Here is a 21739-nt window from a genome sequence, read left to right on the forward strand (position 1 = left end):
TGTAGTCAAAAGTGGTATAGTAGTTATATTCACTGTTCAGTGAAACGGTAGGCGTTTTTCAACACATTTTGAAATCGTAACACGTAAATTAGTGATAAGATATAAGCCAACACACAAATAATTTGGCGCTCTATTTCATTATTGACAAAACACTACAACTCTTATCAAGTTGGTATACTTACACACATCTGGCTCTCCTGGACGTCAGAGAACAGTGCTGATTATCAAGACAATCTCCATTAATTGTAAGAAATACTTCACAAATTACATTATCGCTTTTCACACTTTCTGCAGTGACTGTAAACAAAACATTAATTTAAAAAAAATAACTTATTTAACAGTGTCATGATTTGAACGCGTTTAAACCCCAAGTTTCCTTTATTTAGGTTACTGACCGTTCCAAGGCGGTGCCCCTATTTTCAACAGGTTGTTTTGTCTGTCTTGTATTGTGTGTTGCGTATGTTTTCTTGTTTGTTGTAAGCGTTTTTTCCTCCGCCCCACTCCCCCCTTTTGCCCTCTCCTTTCCCTTGCATTTACGCTACTTTTTGCATCCCCTCCCCCTTTACTTTTAGTAAGTTTTCGTGGCTCCTTTTTGCTTTGGCAGCTGTATCCCAAGACGGTACTTGATTGTTTTTTCCTACTTGTGTGAGTGCGTTTGTAAGCTTGTGAGTCTATAACGGTGTCCTACTGTTTTCTTATGTGTTGCTTGTTCTTTTTTTTCTGTTATTCTGTTGATCGTCGTTGTGTGTTTATCTTTGGTACATGAGTGTCTGCGCTATTGTGGTTTACGTTGTAGTGCGACTGTTTTTAAAGAACATGGCATTCCCTTGTATATTCTTCCTTGTTCAACTTTCCCCTTCGGATTCCTCCCCCACCCCCGACCCCATTTCGCCCCTTACCAATTCCTTCCCCTTTATCAATTTTAGCTTATATTAATTTGTACTTGGATGTTTGAAGCAACACGTTTGAAATATTTTTCCATTACAGCTTCTTTTTGTTGTGGGCCTACTATGTAAATGCGTGGCTAGGGCTGTGTTCTTGGTGCTCTGTTCTTCCGAGAAATCTACCCTTACCTATTATCATTTGTTATAATTTTTTTTATATAATAAATGCCGCTGAAAAATGTTTTACACTACAATAATTCTGGATATATTTGTATTTTATAGTCTGTCAGCGTTATTTATGCCCTATTTATACGCCAGTTCACTGAATCTATTTTACGCTTTTACACGTGATTACGTAATTGTTATATGACGTCATTGTAACGATGTAGTTTCCACTGATAATTCATTAGATAAAGAATGGCTTAAAATGTGAAACGAATAAAAAGCAATGACGGTTGTTGTAATATGGAAATCCCATTCTTGATTCTCATTTAACCTAGGTTGGGAGTTTCTTACCTAAAACAAATGATAGATTCGTTTTATCTCAATGGGCGCAATTTATGTAATAATTACCAGTCATTTGGTCTATTGTAATAGATGTTGCCGACACGGATCTGTTAAGCAATTCCATTGTCTTGTCACCACTGACAAGATCAACATTAGCGTTAGTAAAATCACTGGATGTCTGTTCGCTGTCCTCATATTCAGCCACAAAATCTACGACCAAGCTGCCAATGCTTAAAGTAGAAATACATATCCAGTTAAGACTTGCGTTGAGCGTGAAATCCATGCACGCCTTGATCAACTTGTTGTTGTTCATAAAAAATGGTTAGTCGTGCAATACTAAAAACAGATCAATATCATTTTTGAAATGTAGCATAGCCGGAGTAAAAAACATTCATTCTGGAAACTGCATTTGAACTGTCACTAGGTTATTTCGCGATTTTCTAATCATGCATCGTAATTTTGAATACTTTGAAATATAGCGCTTAATACTCACTAGCGTTTTGACCTCAAGTTGGTTACTAGTTCTCTTTTCGAATGAGGCATTCGCGAATACTTCCTAATCTACAGTAATATTTAAGAAAAAGTAGATCCCAAATAGTGATATGCCGTTGAATAAAATTACTGTTAAGAATTCGGATGCGAAACAGCTATATCATCTATACGAAAGAGAAAAATACAGTTTAAGATACATATTCTTTCAATTCTAAAATGATCCACATCCTTGACACCATCCACCAAATACTTGCCTGTGTGTGACGATGTAATTGTGACGCATGAACTGTGATTTATTGCATTATAACAACAACAGTTTCAGTCTTCTTTGATTGATAGGAAAATAAATCGAGTCGTGTTAGACTTAGATTTATTCCATTACTTAAGATATATAATTGTCAGGAAAACTTTTGATGCATTTACAAAATCCTAAATAACGCAGCTAAACCTGGCTTGAATTAAGAATTATAAATATGAATGACATGAATTATAAATGCTTATAACTGAGTTTACCTGATAGTTACATTAGACACTCGTTTGAACGTCTCTCCGACCAGATTTATGTAGAATGCCACAATCTGAAACGGACATATATATGCCTTTAAAACAATAATCTGAAAATGAAATACTTTTATCATAAACTGAAGTGTATTCAGTGTTGAAAAGGACACACTTGCAATGTTGTTAGTTCTAAAGACGTTTCTGTAATAGTAAGATTCATTAAGAATATGTACTTCCAAAAGTTTTAATAATTACAATAACGTAAAGGACGAAAAGAACAAAACATTTCTTAATTATATTACTGAGGAGATTAGAGTTCGACTTTACGGATGCGAAACATTCCACGACATAAATGTTTGACTTCACTCGAATATTTGTCATTTGCTCGGTACGAATATGCTATTTCTGGATCCAGGAGCAAATGTAGTTCATACTACAACCATACATAACTGAAAATATGGCGTAACAGCTCCACAAAGCAAGACTATGTACCATATGTATACAATATATTGTAAGGGAATATGTTACCTGCTGTTTAATTTCTTGCTTTAATTCTAAATCTGAAAGATTTATGTCTGTCGCATCTATTGGGAATACTACACGCATTGGTAAACGTTTTGTTGATACAGTATGCGTCTGTGTAGTTGTCGTAGTAATTGCTTCAAAAGAAATAGTAATGCCTAGTGGAGGGTCTATCGCAGACACATTTTGACATTTTTTGTCGTCAAACGGATGTCAAACTTTCCTTCAATATTAAAGCTACTCACTTCAAGTTTTACGCAATTGTTTTCGAAACTTATAAAAACCTTCTTCAGTTTGTAATTGAAAAAGAAAGAGGATTTTTTTGTTTTAAGGACATTTTATCTACATAAAACCCATTTGGTCAATAGAATATATAAAAATAACTCGAAAGTGTTATTCACATTGTTGAAACTGGACATGAAATACAAAGACTTTAGCTCTTATCATCCACATAGAAATATCAGCAATATTGATATATCTTTTTATAACTTCTATCTGCTATAATATGTGTTCAATGTGTAGAAAGTTTGTTACTGATCTGGAGGCATGACCATTTAGTCTACATTTAGGTCTGATTCATAGCACCTACTACCGTAATTTTCATACCTATTTTTATGTCATGAGGCAGACGTTTTAGACACATTCTAAGATTCAAATTAAGGCAAAACAGTGACATTTCAATTATTTGTATCAATATGTAACAAATACTACCTTAATCAAACACTTTACAGATACTAAACAAAACCGTACATCCTATTTTGATATTGCCTTGCTAATGTCGTCTTGAATTTCCCGGAGTTTATGTGCAATGAAAATCTTTATATTCTACGTCAAGAACCTTTCAAAATATCATTACCTGTTTCACAGTTAGAGCCTTCATAACCTCCACCACAAGTACATGTATATCCATTGATTGCATCTGAACAACTAGCTCCATTCTGACATGGATTTGACAGACACTCATCTGTCTCTGGAAATGAATGAACGAACATGATAGTTTTGCCTAGTTTTGCATAGTTTCTTTAATTAGAAATTTTTTTTTTATGTGCATTCTATATTTTTGTCATTGGTGAGTAATGATGACTGATATTCAATTTAGAAGTAGGTATTACTTTGAAAGATTATAACTCTAATAACAATCTATCGGACCACTCACGGGTTGTAACTTACTGTAATAATTTAAAAGTGAAAGCAGTTTTACCTATGTCACAGTTGTTGCCTTCATAACCATCTGCACATATACATTTATATCCATTGACTTCATCCGTACAGTTAGCTCCATTTTCACAGGGACTGGATTGACACTCGTCTATATCTAAAAATAGTAAAATATGTAAATGAAAAGTTTACTTTTCGATATTTCTGTTGTTCAGATGGCTGCAAAACTAAAATTTGATATATCTTAACGAGTATCTGCTTACGTGGATAATAGCCTGTCAAATGTTACACAATATAGTATACAGTAGGACTCTGTTCCTTCAACTTGCTTATCCCAACATTCCTTTTCAGTTCTAAAATCTTCTGCACCCAATATTATCATGTTTAGGTCGAATATTGGTTATCTTCAAGTAATGTGCTCTTTCCCTTGAAATTAGATATATAGGTCGACCAATGTTTTATGAGCCGTGACTAATTTATGCAGGACAGTTGATTCGCCAAAAAAGGGTAGGCACATGTATGTAATACACAGTAAAGCATTAAAAACAAAAATAGGTCAAACATTTTTATCAAAATATTTTTAAAATGGTTTTTAAAAAGAGTCTTTTAAGATTCTTGACTAAAATGAAATAAAAATAATGTATGCTAGAGAAAAATACGGCCGTAATCTTGGCTTGAACTCGCACCTCACGATTTGTAATCATTACGCCCTACCAATTGCGCCAACGATATAATCAAGTTCGGGATAAACAAAACATACACATTAACTTTTTCAGCCAAGTATGGACCGAATATCGATATAACCTAATTGAAAAAAGTGTATCATTCCGTCACGGCTTAAAACACGTGGTCGAACAATACCAAGTTTCAGTATATATATAACCCTTTTAGAATAAAATTACCTGTTTCACAGTTGGGTCCTTCATAACCCCCAGCACATGTGCATGTATAGCTATTTTCTCCGTCAGTGCAAGTAGCTCCATTCTGACACGGACTGGATTGGCACTCATTAGTCTCTGTATAAAAATTATCTCCAATCAATATCTTTCAAATATTTTTATTACAAATTTTTAATGTAAAGTTAATATACATAAAATAGAAACACTGGAAATTTCACAGGTCGCTCAACACGACATAAACGAAAATGTTGCAGGCTCGGTTTGTTTGAGCCTGTTCATGGACGGTAGTGGAAATGTATGCTACAGTCCACGCCCTCTAGCCCCGGGTTGAGCAGAACTCAACATTTACAGATGCTAAAGGTACAAAAAGCAATTAAGAGACATCCGCAGATGTATTCAAACGGGTAATTCCATGAAAAAAGCGGCGTTTGGTCCCCAGATAAAGTAATGGGTTAGCCCCAAACGAAAAACCAATGGGCAGAACTAAACAAACTGGAATTTAGAAAGTGGATCTGAGGTTATGGGGCCTGCATATCATAGGAAATGTCAAAAGACAAAATTAAAAAGCAGGCACCATATCCAAGGGGTGATTATACAATGCCCAAGGCTATGAAAGCGGGAGTATTGGAACCACCCAGGCTGAAATGTTCATGCTGAGACACTAAACAGTACCATTATCACGACATAAAAGTCGTGCTGAACGTTCCGAGAAGATCGAAATATAACAGCCCTGACTGAATGAACGGGGAGACATTTTACGGCCGCCACACGGCACAAACAACGCTGCTGTGATAATAAAATAGAAAAAGTGGAAACTTCACAGGTCGCTCAACACGACAAAAACGAAAATGTTGCATTGAAAACATGGAACAACTGACTACATCTCAGTTATAGATTGATATGGTATTTAAATGCTTAAAGTTTAGATAAAAGGAGACATATAATGATACTGCTCTTAGGCGTAAGCAAGCAATTTTAATAATCATTACAAATTGTATCGTAAATTAGTCTGAAAATGTTTCCTCTTTAGGACTTTCAGTGTTACTAATACTAATTTCACACTCTACATCCTTAAAGACTTCAATGAAGTTGTTTCTTTTAAACACAGTCTGTGTATCTTGTATCTTATTTGAAATAAAAGCTTTCACAAACTTAGAGTCTATAAAAGCTATTGTTACCAGTCTCACAACTAGATCCTTCATAACCCACAGCACAGGTGCATTTGTATCTATTAACTTCATCCGTGCAAGTAGCACCATTCTGACATGGGTTTGACAGACACTCATCTATCTCTGAAATAGATGAAATTTATAACAATTGTTTGATCAACGCCCTCGTCAGAGAAACAGTTATATTTAAGTTTTTTCATAGTCTCATGGGCATCTACAGGCATATCTATTGTCTTTATTGGTGTAACTAGCCCCATACATGGATTGGATTGACGATATACTTCGCATAAGAAGATCATCAATATAATCATTTGGTACCAAGACGTCAGATATATATCCACGTAAACCAAACTTAAAAGAAAACATTATTATGGTTCGACACACACGTGTTGTTTATTGAAACGGCATTTCAAATGCTTAAGTATTGAATAAATAAAGGTAAAGATATATGGTACCCATAGGTTTCAGCAATAGTACAATGCCTATAAGCAAGCTTCTGAAATGTATCTTTCAGAGCCTACAAGATTAATTTCGCAGTATCTTCTCTAATTTCAATTGAAATTGTTTCGTTTTTAAAAGCTGTATTTACATGATCTAGCCAAGCTTTAGATGGAAAACAGGGCCAATTCTATAACGATCAAAAACTAGAGGACCAGGAGTATAGTTTCAATTTCAAAACACTTTTACAACATTATTACCTGTCTCGCAACTAGATCCTTCATAACCTTCTGCACATGTACATTTATATTCATTTACTTCATTCGTGCAAGTAGCTCCATTCTGACATGGGTTTGACAGACACTCATCTATCTCTGAAATAGATAATAAGTAGCTATTTATCTTTGTTCAATTTGAACAATTGTACAAGTGTTCTATAGAGATGGCAGTGATAAAATTTAATGACTTATCTTTGATTTATTACTAGATATAATCATGTTACACATAACTAAACTTGCTATATATTCAACTCGCGGACTGGTAATAAAAGCCGTATAACCTATTTCTGATTTACTGCCTTCGTAGCAAGCCACTAATATACATTTATCTGTACAATTAGCTCCATTTTGGCACGGACTTGATTGACATTCATCTGTATCTAACGAGATGTTTATATGGTAAAGGTATGACTATCATCAACCAGTCGATATATTGTAGTGATTCAGTAATGTTTGGTTTCCAAATTTAACGTAAACTTTTTCATTTCGAAAACTTGAAAAAAGCAAGTTTGAATGTTTCACAATTAGATCCTTCAAAACTTCCTGCACATGTACAATATATCTATTTATTTCATCCTTGCAAGTACCTCCATTCTGACATGGATTTGACAGGCACTCATTTATTTCTGAAACAGAAGGAATGCAGCTTTATATCTTTGTTGAGAGCTCTACTGTTTGAACAATTATGTTCTTTAGATATGTCATTTCGAAACACTCTTGTTGCATTATTACCTGTTTCACAATTAGATCCTTCAAAACCTCCTGCACATGTACAATTGTATCTATTTGCTTCGTCTTTGCAAGTTCCTCCATTCTGACATGGATTTGACAGGCACTCATTTGTCTCTGAAATAGAAGGAAAGCAGCTTTATATCTTTGTTGGGAGCTCTACTGTTTGAACAATTATGCTCTTTAGATATGTCATTTCGAAACACTCTTGTTGCATTATTACCTGTTTCACAATTAGATCCTTCGAAACCTCCTGCACATGTACAATTGTACCTATTTACTTCGTCTTTGCAAGTACCTCCATTCTGACATGGATTTGACAGGCACTCATTTATTTCTGAAACAAAAGGAAAGTAGATGTATATCTTTTATTGAATTATATTTTTTGAACACTTATGTTTAAACAAGTATTCTTTAATGATGGCACTGATTAAGTTTTAAAACTTATCTATGAATTGAAAGTATTCTAATCTTGTTAAATCGTTTTCACACGTGCCATATATCGAATCAGCGTAATTCTATTCAAAGCGGTATACGTGTTTCACAGTTTTTGCCTTCGTAGCCAACTACACGTACACATTTATATCCACTGACTTCATCCGTGCAATTAGCTTCATTTTGGCATGGGCTTAATTGACACTCGTTCTTATCTAAAGAATAGTATAATGGTAAAAATATAATTTATATTAACCAGTCGTACTGATTTTACAATGCCGTATTATTGCAATAATTTATCAAAGTTAGAATTGATTTAAATTATTAACTTGATTACTTACCAATCTATTTTCTGGATTTGAGGCATTTGCATGTAAGGTAAACATAAATTGAAAATCTTATCCTTAATTCTATTTCTGTCGTGTACTGAAATGGTCTTTAAAGTGCTAATGTGCTGAATAAATAATAGCAGTTGTGAAAATTTAAGTATAGTTCCAGTTTTTCTTTTGCAGAGTATACCTGATCCAATTTCGCACTTTATTCGATAATTTAACATTTCACAACATCATTACCTGTCTCACAATTGGATCCCTCATAACCTTTTGCACATGTGCAATTGTATCTGTTAACTTCATCCGTGCAAGTAGCTCCATTCTGACATGGGTTTGAGAGGCACTCGTCTATTTCTGAAATGCATTTCAAGTAGTTATATATCTTTGTTCATTTTCATTTACATTTAAACGATTATGTTTTAACGTGTATTCTATAGTCAGGTCATTGACTAGTTTTCTTGACTTATATTTATTTAGAAGTACGGTTAGTTTTTAATCTCAATTCAAGACTGTTTCTGACAAGCATTAAATGTTTCACAATTTGTTTCTTCTTATCGATCTGCACATATACATTTATATCCATTGACTTCATCCTTTCAATTAGCCCCACACTGACTTGATTGACATACATAGGTATCTAAAGAAAAGCAAACTGGGTAAAGGAGTCAACGAGTCGCTAATCCTTTTTGTAAACTATCAACTAAAACAATTTAGGGTATTGAAACAATACAGGGCCAATTCTATAACGATCACAAACTGGAGGACTAGGAGAATAGTTTCAATTTCAAAACACTTTTATAACACTATCACCTGTCTCACAACTAGATCCTCCATAACCTTCTGCACATGTACATTTATATTCATTTACTTCATTCGTGCAAGTAGCTCCATTCTGACATGGGTTTGACAGACACTCATCTATCTCTGAAATAGATAGTATGTAGCTATTTTATCTTGGTTCAACTTGAACAATTGTACAAGTGGTCTATAGAGATGACAGTGATTAAATTAAATGACTTATCTTGATTAATTTAGATATATTTCAGTGATTCAGTCATGTTTGGTTTCCAAATTTAAAGTAACCTATCTATTTTTCATTTCGAAAACTTGAAAAAAAGCAAGTTTGAATGTGTCGCAATTAGATCCTTCAAAACTTCCTGCACATGTACAATTGTATCTATTTATTTCATCCTTGCAAGTACCTCCATTCTGACATGGATTTGACAGGCACTCATTTATTTCTGAAACAGAAGGAATGCAGCTTTATATCTTTGTTGAGAGCTCTAACATTTGAACAATTATGTTCTTTAGATATGTCATTTCGAAACACTCTTGTTGCATTATTACCTGTTTCACAATTAGATCCTTCAAAACCTCCTGCACATGTACAATTGTATCTATTAACTTCATCCCTGCAAGTACCACCATTTTGACATGGATTTGACAGGCACTCGTTTATCTCTGAAATAAAAGAAATGCAGCTTTATATCTTTGTTGAGAGCTCTACTATTTGAACAATTATGCTTTTTAGATACGTCATTTCGAAACTCTCTTGTCGCATAATTAACTGTTTCACAGTTAGATTCCTTCATAACCTCCTACACATGTACAATTGTATCTATTTATTTCATCCTTGCAAGTACCTCAATTCCGACATAGATTTGACAGGCACTCAATTATCTCTGAAACAGAAGGAATGCAGCTTTATATCTTTGTTGAGAGCTCTAATATTTGAACAATTATGCTCTTTAGATATGTCATTTCGAAACTCTCTTGTTGCATTATTACCTGTTTCACAGTCAGATCCTTCAAAACCTCCTGCACATGTACAGTTGTATCTATTTACTTCGTCTTTGCATGTTCCTCCATTCTGACATGGATTTGACAGGCACTCATTTATCTCTGAAATAGAAGGAATGCAGCTTTGTATCTTTGTTGAGAGCTCTACTATTTGAACAATTATGCCTTTTAGATATGTCATTTCGAAACTCTCTTGTCGCATAATTACCTGTTTCACAGTTAGATCCTTCATAACCTCCTGCACATGTACAATTGTATCTATTTATTTCATCCTTGCAAGTACCTCCATTCCGACATAGATTTGACAGGCACTCATTTATCTCTGACACAGAAGGAAAGCAGCTTTATATCTTTGTTGAGAGCTCTACTATTTGAACAACTATGCTCTTAAGATATGTCATTTCGAAACTCTCTTGTTGCATTATTACCTGTTTCACAGTTAGATCCTTCAAAACCTCCTGCACATGTACAATTGTATCTATTTTATTTCGTCTTTGCAAGTTCCTCCATTCTGACATGGATTTGACAAGCACTCATTTATCTCTGAAATAGAAGGAATGCAGCTTTGTATCTTTGTTGAGAGCTCTACTACTTGAACAATTATGCTCTTTAGATATGTCATTTCTAAACTCTGTTGTTGTATTATTACCTGTTTCACAGTTAGATCCTTCATAACCTTCTGCACATGTACAATTGTATCTATTTTCTTCATTCTTGCAATTACCTCCATTTTGACATGGATTTGACAGGCACTCATTTATCTCTGAAATAGATGGAATGCACCTTTGAATCTTTGTTGAGATCTCTACTATTTGAACAATTATGCTTTTTACATATGTCATTTCGAAACTCTTTTGTTGTATTATTACCCGTTTCACAGTAAGATCCTTCATAACCTCCTGCACATGTACAATTGTATCTATTTACTTCATCCTTGCAAGTTCCTCCATTCTGACATGGATCTGACAGGCACTCATTTATCTTTGAAATAGAAGGAATGCAGCTTTGTATCCTTGTTGAGAGCTCTGCTATTTGAACAACCATGCTCTTTATATATGTCATTTTGAAACACTCTTGTTGTATTATTACCTGTTTCACAGTGAGATCCTTCATAACCTCCTGCACATGTACAATTGTATCTATTTACTTCATCCTTGCAAGTACCTCCGTTCTGACATGGATTTGACAGGCACTCATTTATCTCTGAAATAGAAGGAATGCAGTTTTGAATCTTTGTTAAGATCTCTACTATTTGAACAATTATGCTTATTAGGTATGTCATTTCGAAACTCTCTTGTCGCATAATTACCTGTTTCACAGTTAGATCCTTCATAACCTCCTGAACATGTACAATTGTATCTATTTACTTTTTCCTTGCAAGTACCTTCATTCTGACATGGATTTGACAGGCACTCATTTATTTCTGAAACAGAAGGGAAGTAGCTGTATATCTTTTTTTTTTTTTGAACAATTAGGTTTTAACGAGTGTCTCGGTGCTTCAGAGTGATCTACTTTCCAGATTACGTTACTTCACAACAGCAGGTATTAAGTGCTGTGTGGTGGCCGTAAATAGTCGCCCCGACTTCATTTAAGTGTTGTTATATTTTCGTGTCCTTCGGGATCAATGATTTCAACTTATTTTGAATTGAAGATTGAATATTGCTTAAGCCGGTGCTAGGGAGATTGGGCAGTGTTGCATTTTTCATTACTGCTAATGAACAAACCGAGTATGCAATTTTCACTGTTTGCATTGTTCTTGGTGCTTCCGAGGGATCTACTTTCCAGATTATATTCTTTAATAATGGTACTGATTAAGTTTAAAATAGAAAAAGTGGAAACTCCACAGGTCGCTCAACACAACAAAAACGAAAATGTTGCAGGCTCGGTTTGATTGAGCCTGTTCATGGACGGTAGTTAAAATGCATGCTACCGTCGGGTTGAGCAGAACTCAACATTTACACTATCTATGGATTGAAAGTATTCTAATTTTGTTAAATTGTTTTCATACATGCCATGTATCGAGCCGGCGTATTTTTATGTATTTTTATTTAAAGCGGCAAACGTGTTTCACAGTTATTGCCTTCATAGCCAACTACACATATTCATTTATATCCACTGACTTCATCCGTGCAATTAGCTTTATTTTGACATGGGCTTAATTGACACTCGTCGTTATCTAAAGAATAGTATACTGTAAAGTCATTTAATTTCGTGGGTATGAAATTTCGTGGTTTTGGTCGAAACGGCAATTTCGTGGGGATATGAATTCGTGGATTTCAACTTTTGAACATAAAATTAAGGGGAATTTTACTTGTTCGTTGGGATTAAATTTCGTGGATTGACTCAACCACGAAATCCACGAAAATTAGTCCCCCACGAATATTAATGATTTCACAGTAATCGTACTGATTTTACCATGCCGTATTATTACAAAGATTTATCAACGTCAGTTTTCTCGTCTTTGAAGTAATTAACTTGATTACTCAACAAACTATTTCCGGAATTTGAAGCATTTCCATGTAAGTTTAACATAAATAGAAAATCTTATCCTTAATTCTATTTCTGTTGTGTACTGAAATGGTCTTTAAAGTGCTAATGTGCTAAATAAATAATAGCAGTTGTGGAAATTTAAGTATAGTTCGAGTTTTTCTTTTGCAGAGTATAGCAGACCCAGTTGCGCACTTTATTCGATAATTTAACGTTTCGAAACATCATTACCTGTCTCACAATTGGATCCCTCGTAACCTTTTGCACATGTGCAATTATATCTGCTAACTTCATCCATGCAAGTAGCTCCATTCTGACATGGATTTGAGAGGCACTCATCTATTTCTGAAATGCAATTCAAGAAGTTACATATCTTACTTCATTTTCATTTACATTTTAATGATTATGTTTGAACGTGTATTCTATAGCAATGTCGCTGATTAGTTTTCTTGACGTATCAAAGTTAGTTTTTACAGTTAGTTCAAGACTGTTTCTGACAATCACAATTTGTTCCTTCTTAACCATCTGCACATATACATTTATATCCATTGACTTCATCTGTACAACCAACCCCATTATGACACGGACTTAACTGACATTCATAGGTTTCTAAAACAAGTTAAAGGAGTTCATCACAATATTTTGTGCGCAGCTCAATCGCGCAGCAAGCGATAATCACTGTAAAGTTCAGGATTCGCCGCCGAAAGTGCATAATTGTCGGATATGCAGCGCACTCGCGCAAAAAATATCGTATGTACTGACAATATAGGTCGTGCATCCATATTTTACCTTTAAAAGTGATGGTGTTTTATTGGAGTAGTAGCCGTAGGAAGTGCTCGAATCGAATACATTGTGGACAGCCAATTTGAAAGTAAACTATTTCGTCCAGTAATGATGCAGCCGACTCCAAGCCAAATAAAATTCCAGAAAATTTTAACGTAGATCTCTCTCCTTCAAGTTCAAATGTGACTTCCTAAAAATGTTGTTATACTTTTTGTGCCCCATCCCGTATTTCACGTAGTAAGACCAGAGTTATGGCCCTTGACAGTCAAATTGTACATAAAGGGTCTAAACATTTGTGTCGCATGTACCTCAAAAGTATATGCGCCAAGAGTCATGAAACCACACAAGAATTAAATTCAGCATGCGAAGTTGTGCACCAGTGCTTTTATTTGAGGTTTCACTCAGTAAAAACAGATTTTTTTCCCTTAACGTGGTCAAATATATACGTAAATGGCATGTGAAAGCTTGTGTAGCACGTATCTCAAAAAGTATTTGACCTATATAGGCATGCAACCTTAAAGGAGCATTATTCCGCATGTGAGTAAGAAAATTGGTTAAAACTGATAATAACATTGTGCAATTTGTTTTGTAAGATAAAAATCTTCATAATTTTTAGGTGGGTGGGGTAATAAAAAAATACTTTTGTGGGTGGAGTGAATATTTTTTAAGTTTTCTTGAAAACAAACACGGGTTGATATTATTTTTTGGATTAGATTTTTTTTTCTTAGTTCTAGCTTACATAATATAAAATTTGATAAAATTCTGTCTGCTAGTTTTTTCATATCATTAAGAAATACTTCGTGTTTTTCTCAGTTTCAGATACTTTCGACATCTGTCAAGAGTAATTTTTCTGAGTTAATATATCTATATGTTGACATTTTATGCATAGTTATAGTGGTTTCATTAATTATGATGCATAAACAGTAACATCAGAGTGAAACTTTGAATAAATAATTGTTTGCAGTAGTTTTATTATGACATGTATGTATTGTTTTTTCAGACAAAAATACCGATTTGGTGTTCTTAATAAACTTTAAATATTGAAAAAAGAAGCACGGGTACCTATCATTTTTATTTTTTATTTTAACTTGTCATACATCAATCTATTAATACGCAAAGTTACAAAACATTCTGTCCGCTAGAAATAATTGTGAAAAACACCATTAAATGGGTAATGGTATAATATGGATCAACAAGTGGCTTATCTTATAGGTAAACTATTAAAATAAAACAATTTTGGGTATTGTAACAATATATACCCATATCCATCGCCCTCACAGAATATTATTACCTGTTTCACAGTTTGTTCCCTTATAACCTTCTGCGCATGTGCAGCTATATCCATTGATTTCATCAGTGCAATTAGCTCCATTCTGACAAGGACTTGACAGACACTCGTTAACTTCTGTATAAAAAGCTCATTAATGTCAACAATCTCTTAACGTTTGGAACTTTAAAATGCTGCTTCGATAATAAATAGTTAAGATGATTACATTAACATGTAAACGAAAACATTAATAAATTAAATTTATATTATTAAACGTCATTTCAAATGCCTAACTAAACAGCGCCCGCCCGCTTAGCTCAGTAGGTAAGAGCGTTGGTCTACGGATCGCGGGGTCGCGAGTTCGATCCTCGGGCGAGGCGTATGTTCTCCGTGACTATTTCATAAACGACATTGTGTCTGAAATCATTAGTCCTCCACCTCTGATAATTCATGTGGGGAAGTTGGCAGTTACTTGCGGAGAACAGGTTTGTACTGGTACTGAATCCAGGAACACTGGTAAGGTTAACTGCCCGCCGTTACATGACTGAAATACTGTTGAAAAACGGCGTTAAACCCAAAACAAACAAACAAATAAAACTAAACGTTCATTTCTTTAAATTTATATTATTAAACGTCATTTCAAATGCCTAACAATTGAATGAATAAAAATATATAGTACAAGGTGATTGCCACAGGTTTTATCACGTGCAAAATTATAATCACAATTTCTATATATTCGTCCTTCCTTATGTCTTCGTGCCTTCATTATTAAAAGGCGCGGCTTCGTCAAGCGAGATTTCTGACGAAACACGTAATATTATAAGATTCTTACACTGGTTGTAGGTTAAGATGGGAATTTCCGGCCTCGAGGGTAACTGTTAGGCGGTAACGAAGCTCCAGCAGAGTTACCGCCTAAACAGTTACCCAAGAGCCGGATATTCCCATCTGCACCTATAACCAGTGACAGAATCTGTTTCTTGCATACCAATAACAAGAAATAATAATAAAAATAAAATCAATCGAAAGGTTTTCTTTTCCGAACTATTTCTTATAGCAGCGTATTTAAACAAAGCGCGGGAAAGCAACGTTCGTAAACAGGAAAGACGTCATGACGTTTCAAAGACAAATAACAATCTTTAGTTCCGGTTTTGTTTTATCAGTTGCAGCATAACGTTATGAATTTTTGGTAAAGTAAGTGTTTTGAATCGAAAAATATACTATCAGGAATAAAGAGGAACTGTCAAGGCATTAGATTTTTATTCCGTTTTGTTTGTTTTTTTAATAAAATATAAATAACTACATACATCTTCTACATATATTATGTAGTTCGTAATACGTCATTAAAAGCACGACAGTCATCTTACGTAAGATCGATTTTTAAAAATACCGGAAATCCCCGTCTGGTATGCAAGAAAAGATCCTGTAGTCATTCGTCTATTCTCTTATAGTTCTTTAAAATTAAATCTAAACATCATGGCACTAGTTTGAAATGCAGTTATAAAAAATTCAAATATTCAACAATTGTTAAAATGACTTTTAAAGGACTATTAATTAAATTTTCATTATGAACTTTTCACAAATATTATTACCTTTCTCACAGTTTGATCCTTCATAACGTCCGGCACAGGTGCATTTGTATCTATTTATTTCATCTATACAAGTAGCTCCATTCTGGCATGGATTTGATTCAATCTCATTTATTTCAGAACCAGAAAAATATTAGCTGTGTACATGTACTTATCGGTATAATTTGCACAAGAGTTCTATAGTGTTGATGTCGTTTATTAATTGTCATGACTAATCTTTATAAATAGATGTAGGGTTTTAACCTTAAAGGTTATAATAAAGCTTTTCATATATTGATCCATCAACCTACTTAAGGAGGTAGGTTACCTTCATATCTGTATGTGCGCATGTCCAACCGGAAGCTAACGTGACGATTTACGACGACGTTTACGACAAACTAAATGTGTTTGTATATTCATTCTTCTGAAAACAAATCATGCACTTGTCTTCGATCTGATGCTTTATGGTTTAATAATGCAGAAATAATGAATAAATTGCCGCAGAAACGCTTCAAAACAATATTGCCTTAAAATGACGTCATTGACGTCATGACGTTACGTGTCAGTTACCGCGCAAAATTAATAGCTTTTAACTTCAAAGTACGTAATTCTGTACATTTTCTTTCTTTCAACTATTTTCAAATAACCATTAGGCCCTATTTGCTGAAATATTTTTATGAGTCTTTTTCTCTGAATAATAATCAATATTTTGCTTATTTTATGTAGTTATATTGAAATGTTATGCGGAATGTAAGAAAATGGATGATGGCAACCAATGTTATTTGGAATATAGTTGGGTGAAAGGTTACTTGTTACGGCCAGTTTCAAATAAAAAGTCTAGCAGTTTGATTTGTAATACCTATTTTTCAGGTTCCATTGATAATTTGTTACTTATATACTAAAACTAAGATCTAAAATTGTTCAAATTTCAGTAGAAAATTGTGGTTTCTTGAATTGAATTGATGTAACCATGGAAACGAAGCCCATGACCTATGTATCTAAATGTAAAATTCAAAAGCGTTGACACTGGTCTATTTAAGAAACACAGCTTCGGCTTTTTATTTTCATTTCAACAATATCGATGAGAATAATAGCAGCACGCTGAACGATTTTTCCATGAAAAATGGCAGACGAGGGGTACTGCTGTACGTATTCTAAGCTGTGAAATTTGTTTGAATAAATGCAAATCACACGAAAATGTAACCTACGTTAGAAATAATATGTTTTAAAACTACATCAGTTAGAAAGATAATCTTATTCAATATCTTTTAAAAGAAATTATGACAAACATCAAGATATAAGCTATTTTAAACATCTCTGTTGCCATGGTTACTTTAAAATTTAAGAAAATTAGGGTACCATGTAAAGTGCTTGGTATTTTGCTAATAATATTACCCAAATATTTCATGTTGGTCATTAACAGAATGGCACTGAAGCCGTCGAAAACCCCTCTTTTTATACATAGTTGTTTAAAAATGAGAGAAAATGCGTTACCATGGAAACACGAGCCCCGCGACATATACATTTTAAGCTTATATTAGAAAGATAACGTGCATACCAGTAAAATTATCAATTATGCAGACTTCTACGGATATCAATGAAACTAAAATACACTGAAAAGTGTTAAATATCCGTATTTTCCTTCTTCTTTCAATATGAAATACCCTTGGAGGGTCATGTTCTTCAAACCTGGATAAAAATTGAACTTGAAGGGACAGAGACAAACGAAATTGAGATTGTAGCAGTTAAAACTTCATATTACACGAAATACAAAAACATGCTGCGGTTCAACTAATTTGAATATACCCTTGTAACAAGGTAACCTACCTCCTTAAAATGATGGCAGCGATATTACCTAGTTTACAGTTACTGCCTTCGTAGCCATCTACACAGATACATTGATATCCTTTGACTTCATCGTTACAGGAAGCACCATTATAACATGGACTTGATTGACATTCGTCTATATCTAGTGAAATGGTAAAAGGGTTAAAGCAAAACTAGTATCAACCAGCCGTTATATCTAAATGATTTCTACTTTACTTGTTTGCGACCGTAAAGTCATTAATGCGAACAATTTTTACGCGGATTTAAAGGTCAATAATTAATTTAAATAATTATACACCTATTTTCCAGTACTGAAAAATTACTCAATCGAAGGACTCTTCAACAGAATATATGATTTACCTGTTTCACAGTTGGCTCCTTCATAACCTTCTGAACATGTGCAGGTATATCCATTTACTTCATCAGTGCAATTTGCTCCATTCTGACACGGACTGGATTGACACTCGTCAGTCTCTGTATAAAGAGTTTTTCAGAGTAATCAGTGAATTTATACAATTTTGAATACATACATACACAGGTTTTGCAAGTAGTTTTGATATAATATAAGTAGCATACGTAACTTGCAAACCCGTCTCTGTTGTACGGTAATCTTAAATGTTGTTGTACTAGTTGTAACATGTTAATGACCGTACCCGAGCGAGTCTAGAATCTGTTTCTTTTTCCGAATTATATGCCATTTTACGGTGCATGTCCTAAAAACCTTTAATAACATTTTTATTGAAATTAAACCAACATATATTTGGCCTAATTAGAAAAGTAAAACAGTGTCAATTCCTTAATCCTATTTTAAGAGCAATACAGATTAAGCTTCAAAACACTTTAAAAACAGTTTCACCTGTCTCACAGTTAGATCCTTCATAACCTCCAGCACAATGGCATTTATATCTATTAACTTCATCCAGGCAAGAAGCTCCATTAAGACATGGATTTGACAGACACTCATCTATTTCTGAAACAGAAGGAAATTAGTTGTGTATATGCATGTATTATTATCATTTGAACAATTTATTTTGTACAAGTATTCTTTGATTGTGTCACTGATTCATTTTCATGACTAATCATTGAATTATAAGTATACATAGGATTAAACTTGTAAAGCCATATCGAAACGTGCTGTATATCAAAAACAGTTTTACTTACTAAAAAGTTAGCGATATTACCTGTCTCACAGTTATTGCCTTCATAGCCAGCTGCACATATACATTCATATTCATTGACTTTGTCCGTACAATTCGCTCCATTCTGACACGGACTTGATTGGCATTCATCTATATCTATGGAATAGTCAAACAGTTAAAAGAATATTTTTATCAAGCAGTCGTTGTAATTGAACGATTCCTTATTTTCTTTTCGCTGATCTTGAGTTCATTAACGGTAAACCTTTTCCGTCATTTTAAAGGTAACTAATAATCTTATCACCCCCGCTTAACTCAATAGGGAGAGCGAAGATCTTAGGACCGGGACCGCGAGGTCGTGAATTAAATACCTAGGCCAGGTGAATTTTCTCCATGACACTCGTATGGCGAAGATGGCGACTACTTGCAGAGAACAGGTTAGGCTAAATGCATACCGTTTCATAATTGTTTGTTAATCCATAAACAAACAAACTAATAAACTATCATAATATTACTCTAATTTTTTATCCACCTTTTTCCTTTTTATCGAACCAAAGATCATTACCTTTCTCACAGTTGGCTCCTTCATAACCGTCTGAACACGTGCATGTATATCCATTAACTTCATCAGTGCAATTAGCTCCATTCTCACATGGACTTGATTGACACTCGTTAGTATCTGTACAAAGAGAACATCACAGTAATCAATTAATGTTTCCAATTGTGAATACTTTTAAATGCAAGGGGTCTCCGTGGACAAATGGTAAAGGTAGCATTCTTCAAATCACTTGCTATTCATCAATGTAGGTACAAGCCTCACTTTGGACGTTTAAATCGTCATTAGAAGAAGCCATCCAGCTGGCTTACGGAATGTCGTTGGTTCTACCAGGGTGCCCGCTCTTGATGAAATAATTCAGGATGGGTTTCCTGTGGTCTACCTCCACCATCAAAAGCTGGAAATTCGCCATAAAATTGCGTCGGTTAGACTTAACAAAGACTAATAATTCAGGTTGGACAAAAAAATGTTGAAGTTGAATTAATATTATAACACATAAAACAATTGTAACTAGCGAATTGTTTTCGTTAACCCATTCTATTTGGTATATTGAAATTTCGAATAATTAGTTTTATCAATAAAAAAAAAATTATTGTAATTTTATCAAACATTGTTTCCAGACTGACATTGGAATTGATTTCTTTTTCAGAATGTTCACCAATACCGATTCACAATCTAGGCTATCAACAAATTCAACATGCCCAGAGTCTAATTTCAAACGTGAAACTATAACTTTCAATTGTTTAAGTAAGGATCTCAGTTTCAGCAGTATTACCTGTTTCACAATTAGATCCTTCGAAACCTCCTGCACATGTACAATTGTATCTGCTTATTTCATCCTTGCAAGTACCTCCATTCTGACATGGATTTGACTGGCACTCATTTATCTCTGAAACAGAAGCAATGCAGCTGTAAATCTTTGTTGAACCCTACTATTTGAACTATTATGCTCTTGAGATATGATATGTCTAAGTTTAACGTTAACGATTTTTCTTTGAATAACAATTATGTTGATTCTTGTCACATCCTCCTTAAACGGGCCATATATCGAACCCGCAAATTCTTAATCATAGATTTATTACATCTTTCGCAGTTACTATTCAAACAACACATGAATAGTTATTGTCTTCATCCATAGGATTAGCTCCATTCTTGCATGTGCCTAATTGACTTTTCTATATCTAACAATTTTTAAAGCAGTAAAATGGATAATTTTAAACCAAAGGTGGTTTTTGAAAAATTCCGTGTAAAAACTGATTTCACAGCAGTAATGTACTAACGCAGGATGTTTACGTACCTTTTTGAACAATTTTTGCATCTATTAATCGCTGATCTTCTTTCTAATATTGAAACAAACTATTCAAAGTCTTTACCCTTACCTGTTTCACAACTAGTTCCTTCATAACCTTCTTCACATATGCATTTATATCCATTGATCTCATCCGTACAATCAGCTCCATTTAGACACGGATTGGAATGACATTCGTCTGTATCTAAAGAATAGTTAAAAGTATAATTATTATCAACCAATTGTTGTATTTGAAATAGAGAAACGTGGAAACTTCGCAGGTCGCTCAACACGACAAAAACAAAAATGTTGCAGGCTCGGTTTGATGGAGCCTGTTCATGGACGGTAGTGGAAATGCATGCTACCGTCCACGCCCTCTAGCCCCGGGTTGAGAAGAACTCAACATTTACACATACTAAAAGTACAAAAAGCAATTTAGAGACATCCGCAAATGTAATCAAACGGCGGTAAACATGGAACCTTCAATGATACACGTGTTGAGGCGTGTAATTCCATGAAGAGCGGCGTTTGGTCCCCAGATAAAGTAAAGGGTTTGCCCCCAAACGAGAAAACAATGGGCAGAACAAAACCAACTGGAATTTAGGAAGAGGATCTGAGGTTATGGAGCCTGCGTATCACAGGAACTGTCAAAAGACAAAATTAAAAAGCAGGCACCATATCCAAGG

At 34.3% G+C, this 21739-nt stretch overlaps 1 protein-coding gene across 1 annotated transcript in view; it reads right to left on the reverse strand.

The window, feature by feature from the left end:
• LOC123542407 (neurogenic locus notch homolog protein 2-like) overlaps positions 1 to 21739 on the reverse strand; it is a 56652-nt gene that overhangs the window by 3111 nt on the left and 31802 nt on the right. The window contains exons 30-56 of the mRNA XM_053532044.1: positions 21145 to 21258; positions 20541 to 20654; positions 19775 to 19888; positions 19255 to 19368; positions 18930 to 19043; positions 18434 to 18547; positions 18102 to 18215; positions 14706 to 14819; positions 12863 to 12976; positions 11454 to 11567; positions 11234 to 11347; positions 10794 to 10907; positions 10133 to 10246; positions 9692 to 9805; positions 9155 to 9268; positions 8585 to 8698; positions 7801 to 7914; positions 7581 to 7694; positions 6831 to 6944; positions 6142 to 6255; positions 4967 to 5080; positions 4108 to 4221; positions 3763 to 3876; positions 2913 to 3043; positions 2397 to 2461; positions 1458 to 1621; positions 183 to 297 (exon numbers count right to left, since the gene is read on the reverse strand). Of these exons, the coding sequence (XP_053388019.1) occupies positions 183 to 297; positions 1458 to 1621; positions 2397 to 2461; positions 2913 to 3043; positions 3763 to 3876; positions 4108 to 4221; positions 4967 to 5080; positions 6142 to 6255; positions 6831 to 6944; positions 7581 to 7694; positions 7801 to 7914; positions 8585 to 8698; positions 9155 to 9268; positions 9692 to 9805; positions 10133 to 10246; positions 10794 to 10907; positions 11234 to 11347; positions 11454 to 11567; positions 12863 to 12976; positions 14706 to 14819; positions 18102 to 18215; positions 18434 to 18547; positions 18930 to 19043; positions 19255 to 19368; positions 19775 to 19888; positions 20541 to 20654; positions 21145 to 21258 (3097 nt within the window). The remainder of the gene's footprint in view (positions 1 to 182; positions 298 to 1457; positions 1622 to 2396; positions 2462 to 2912; positions 3044 to 3762; positions 3877 to 4107; positions 4222 to 4966; positions 5081 to 6141; positions 6256 to 6830; positions 6945 to 7580; positions 7695 to 7800; positions 7915 to 8584; positions 8699 to 9154; positions 9269 to 9691; positions 9806 to 10132; positions 10247 to 10793; positions 10908 to 11233; positions 11348 to 11453; positions 11568 to 12862; positions 12977 to 14705; positions 14820 to 18101; positions 18216 to 18433; positions 18548 to 18929; positions 19044 to 19254; positions 19369 to 19774; positions 19889 to 20540; positions 20655 to 21144; positions 21259 to 21739) is intronic.

The sequence above is a fragment of the Mercenaria mercenaria genome, chromosome 19 (genome assembly GCF_021730395.1).
Source record: "Mercenaria mercenaria strain notata chromosome 19, MADL_Memer_1, whole genome shotgun sequence".
NCBI lineage: Eukaryota > Metazoa > Mollusca > Bivalvia > Venerida > Veneridae > Mercenaria > Mercenaria mercenaria.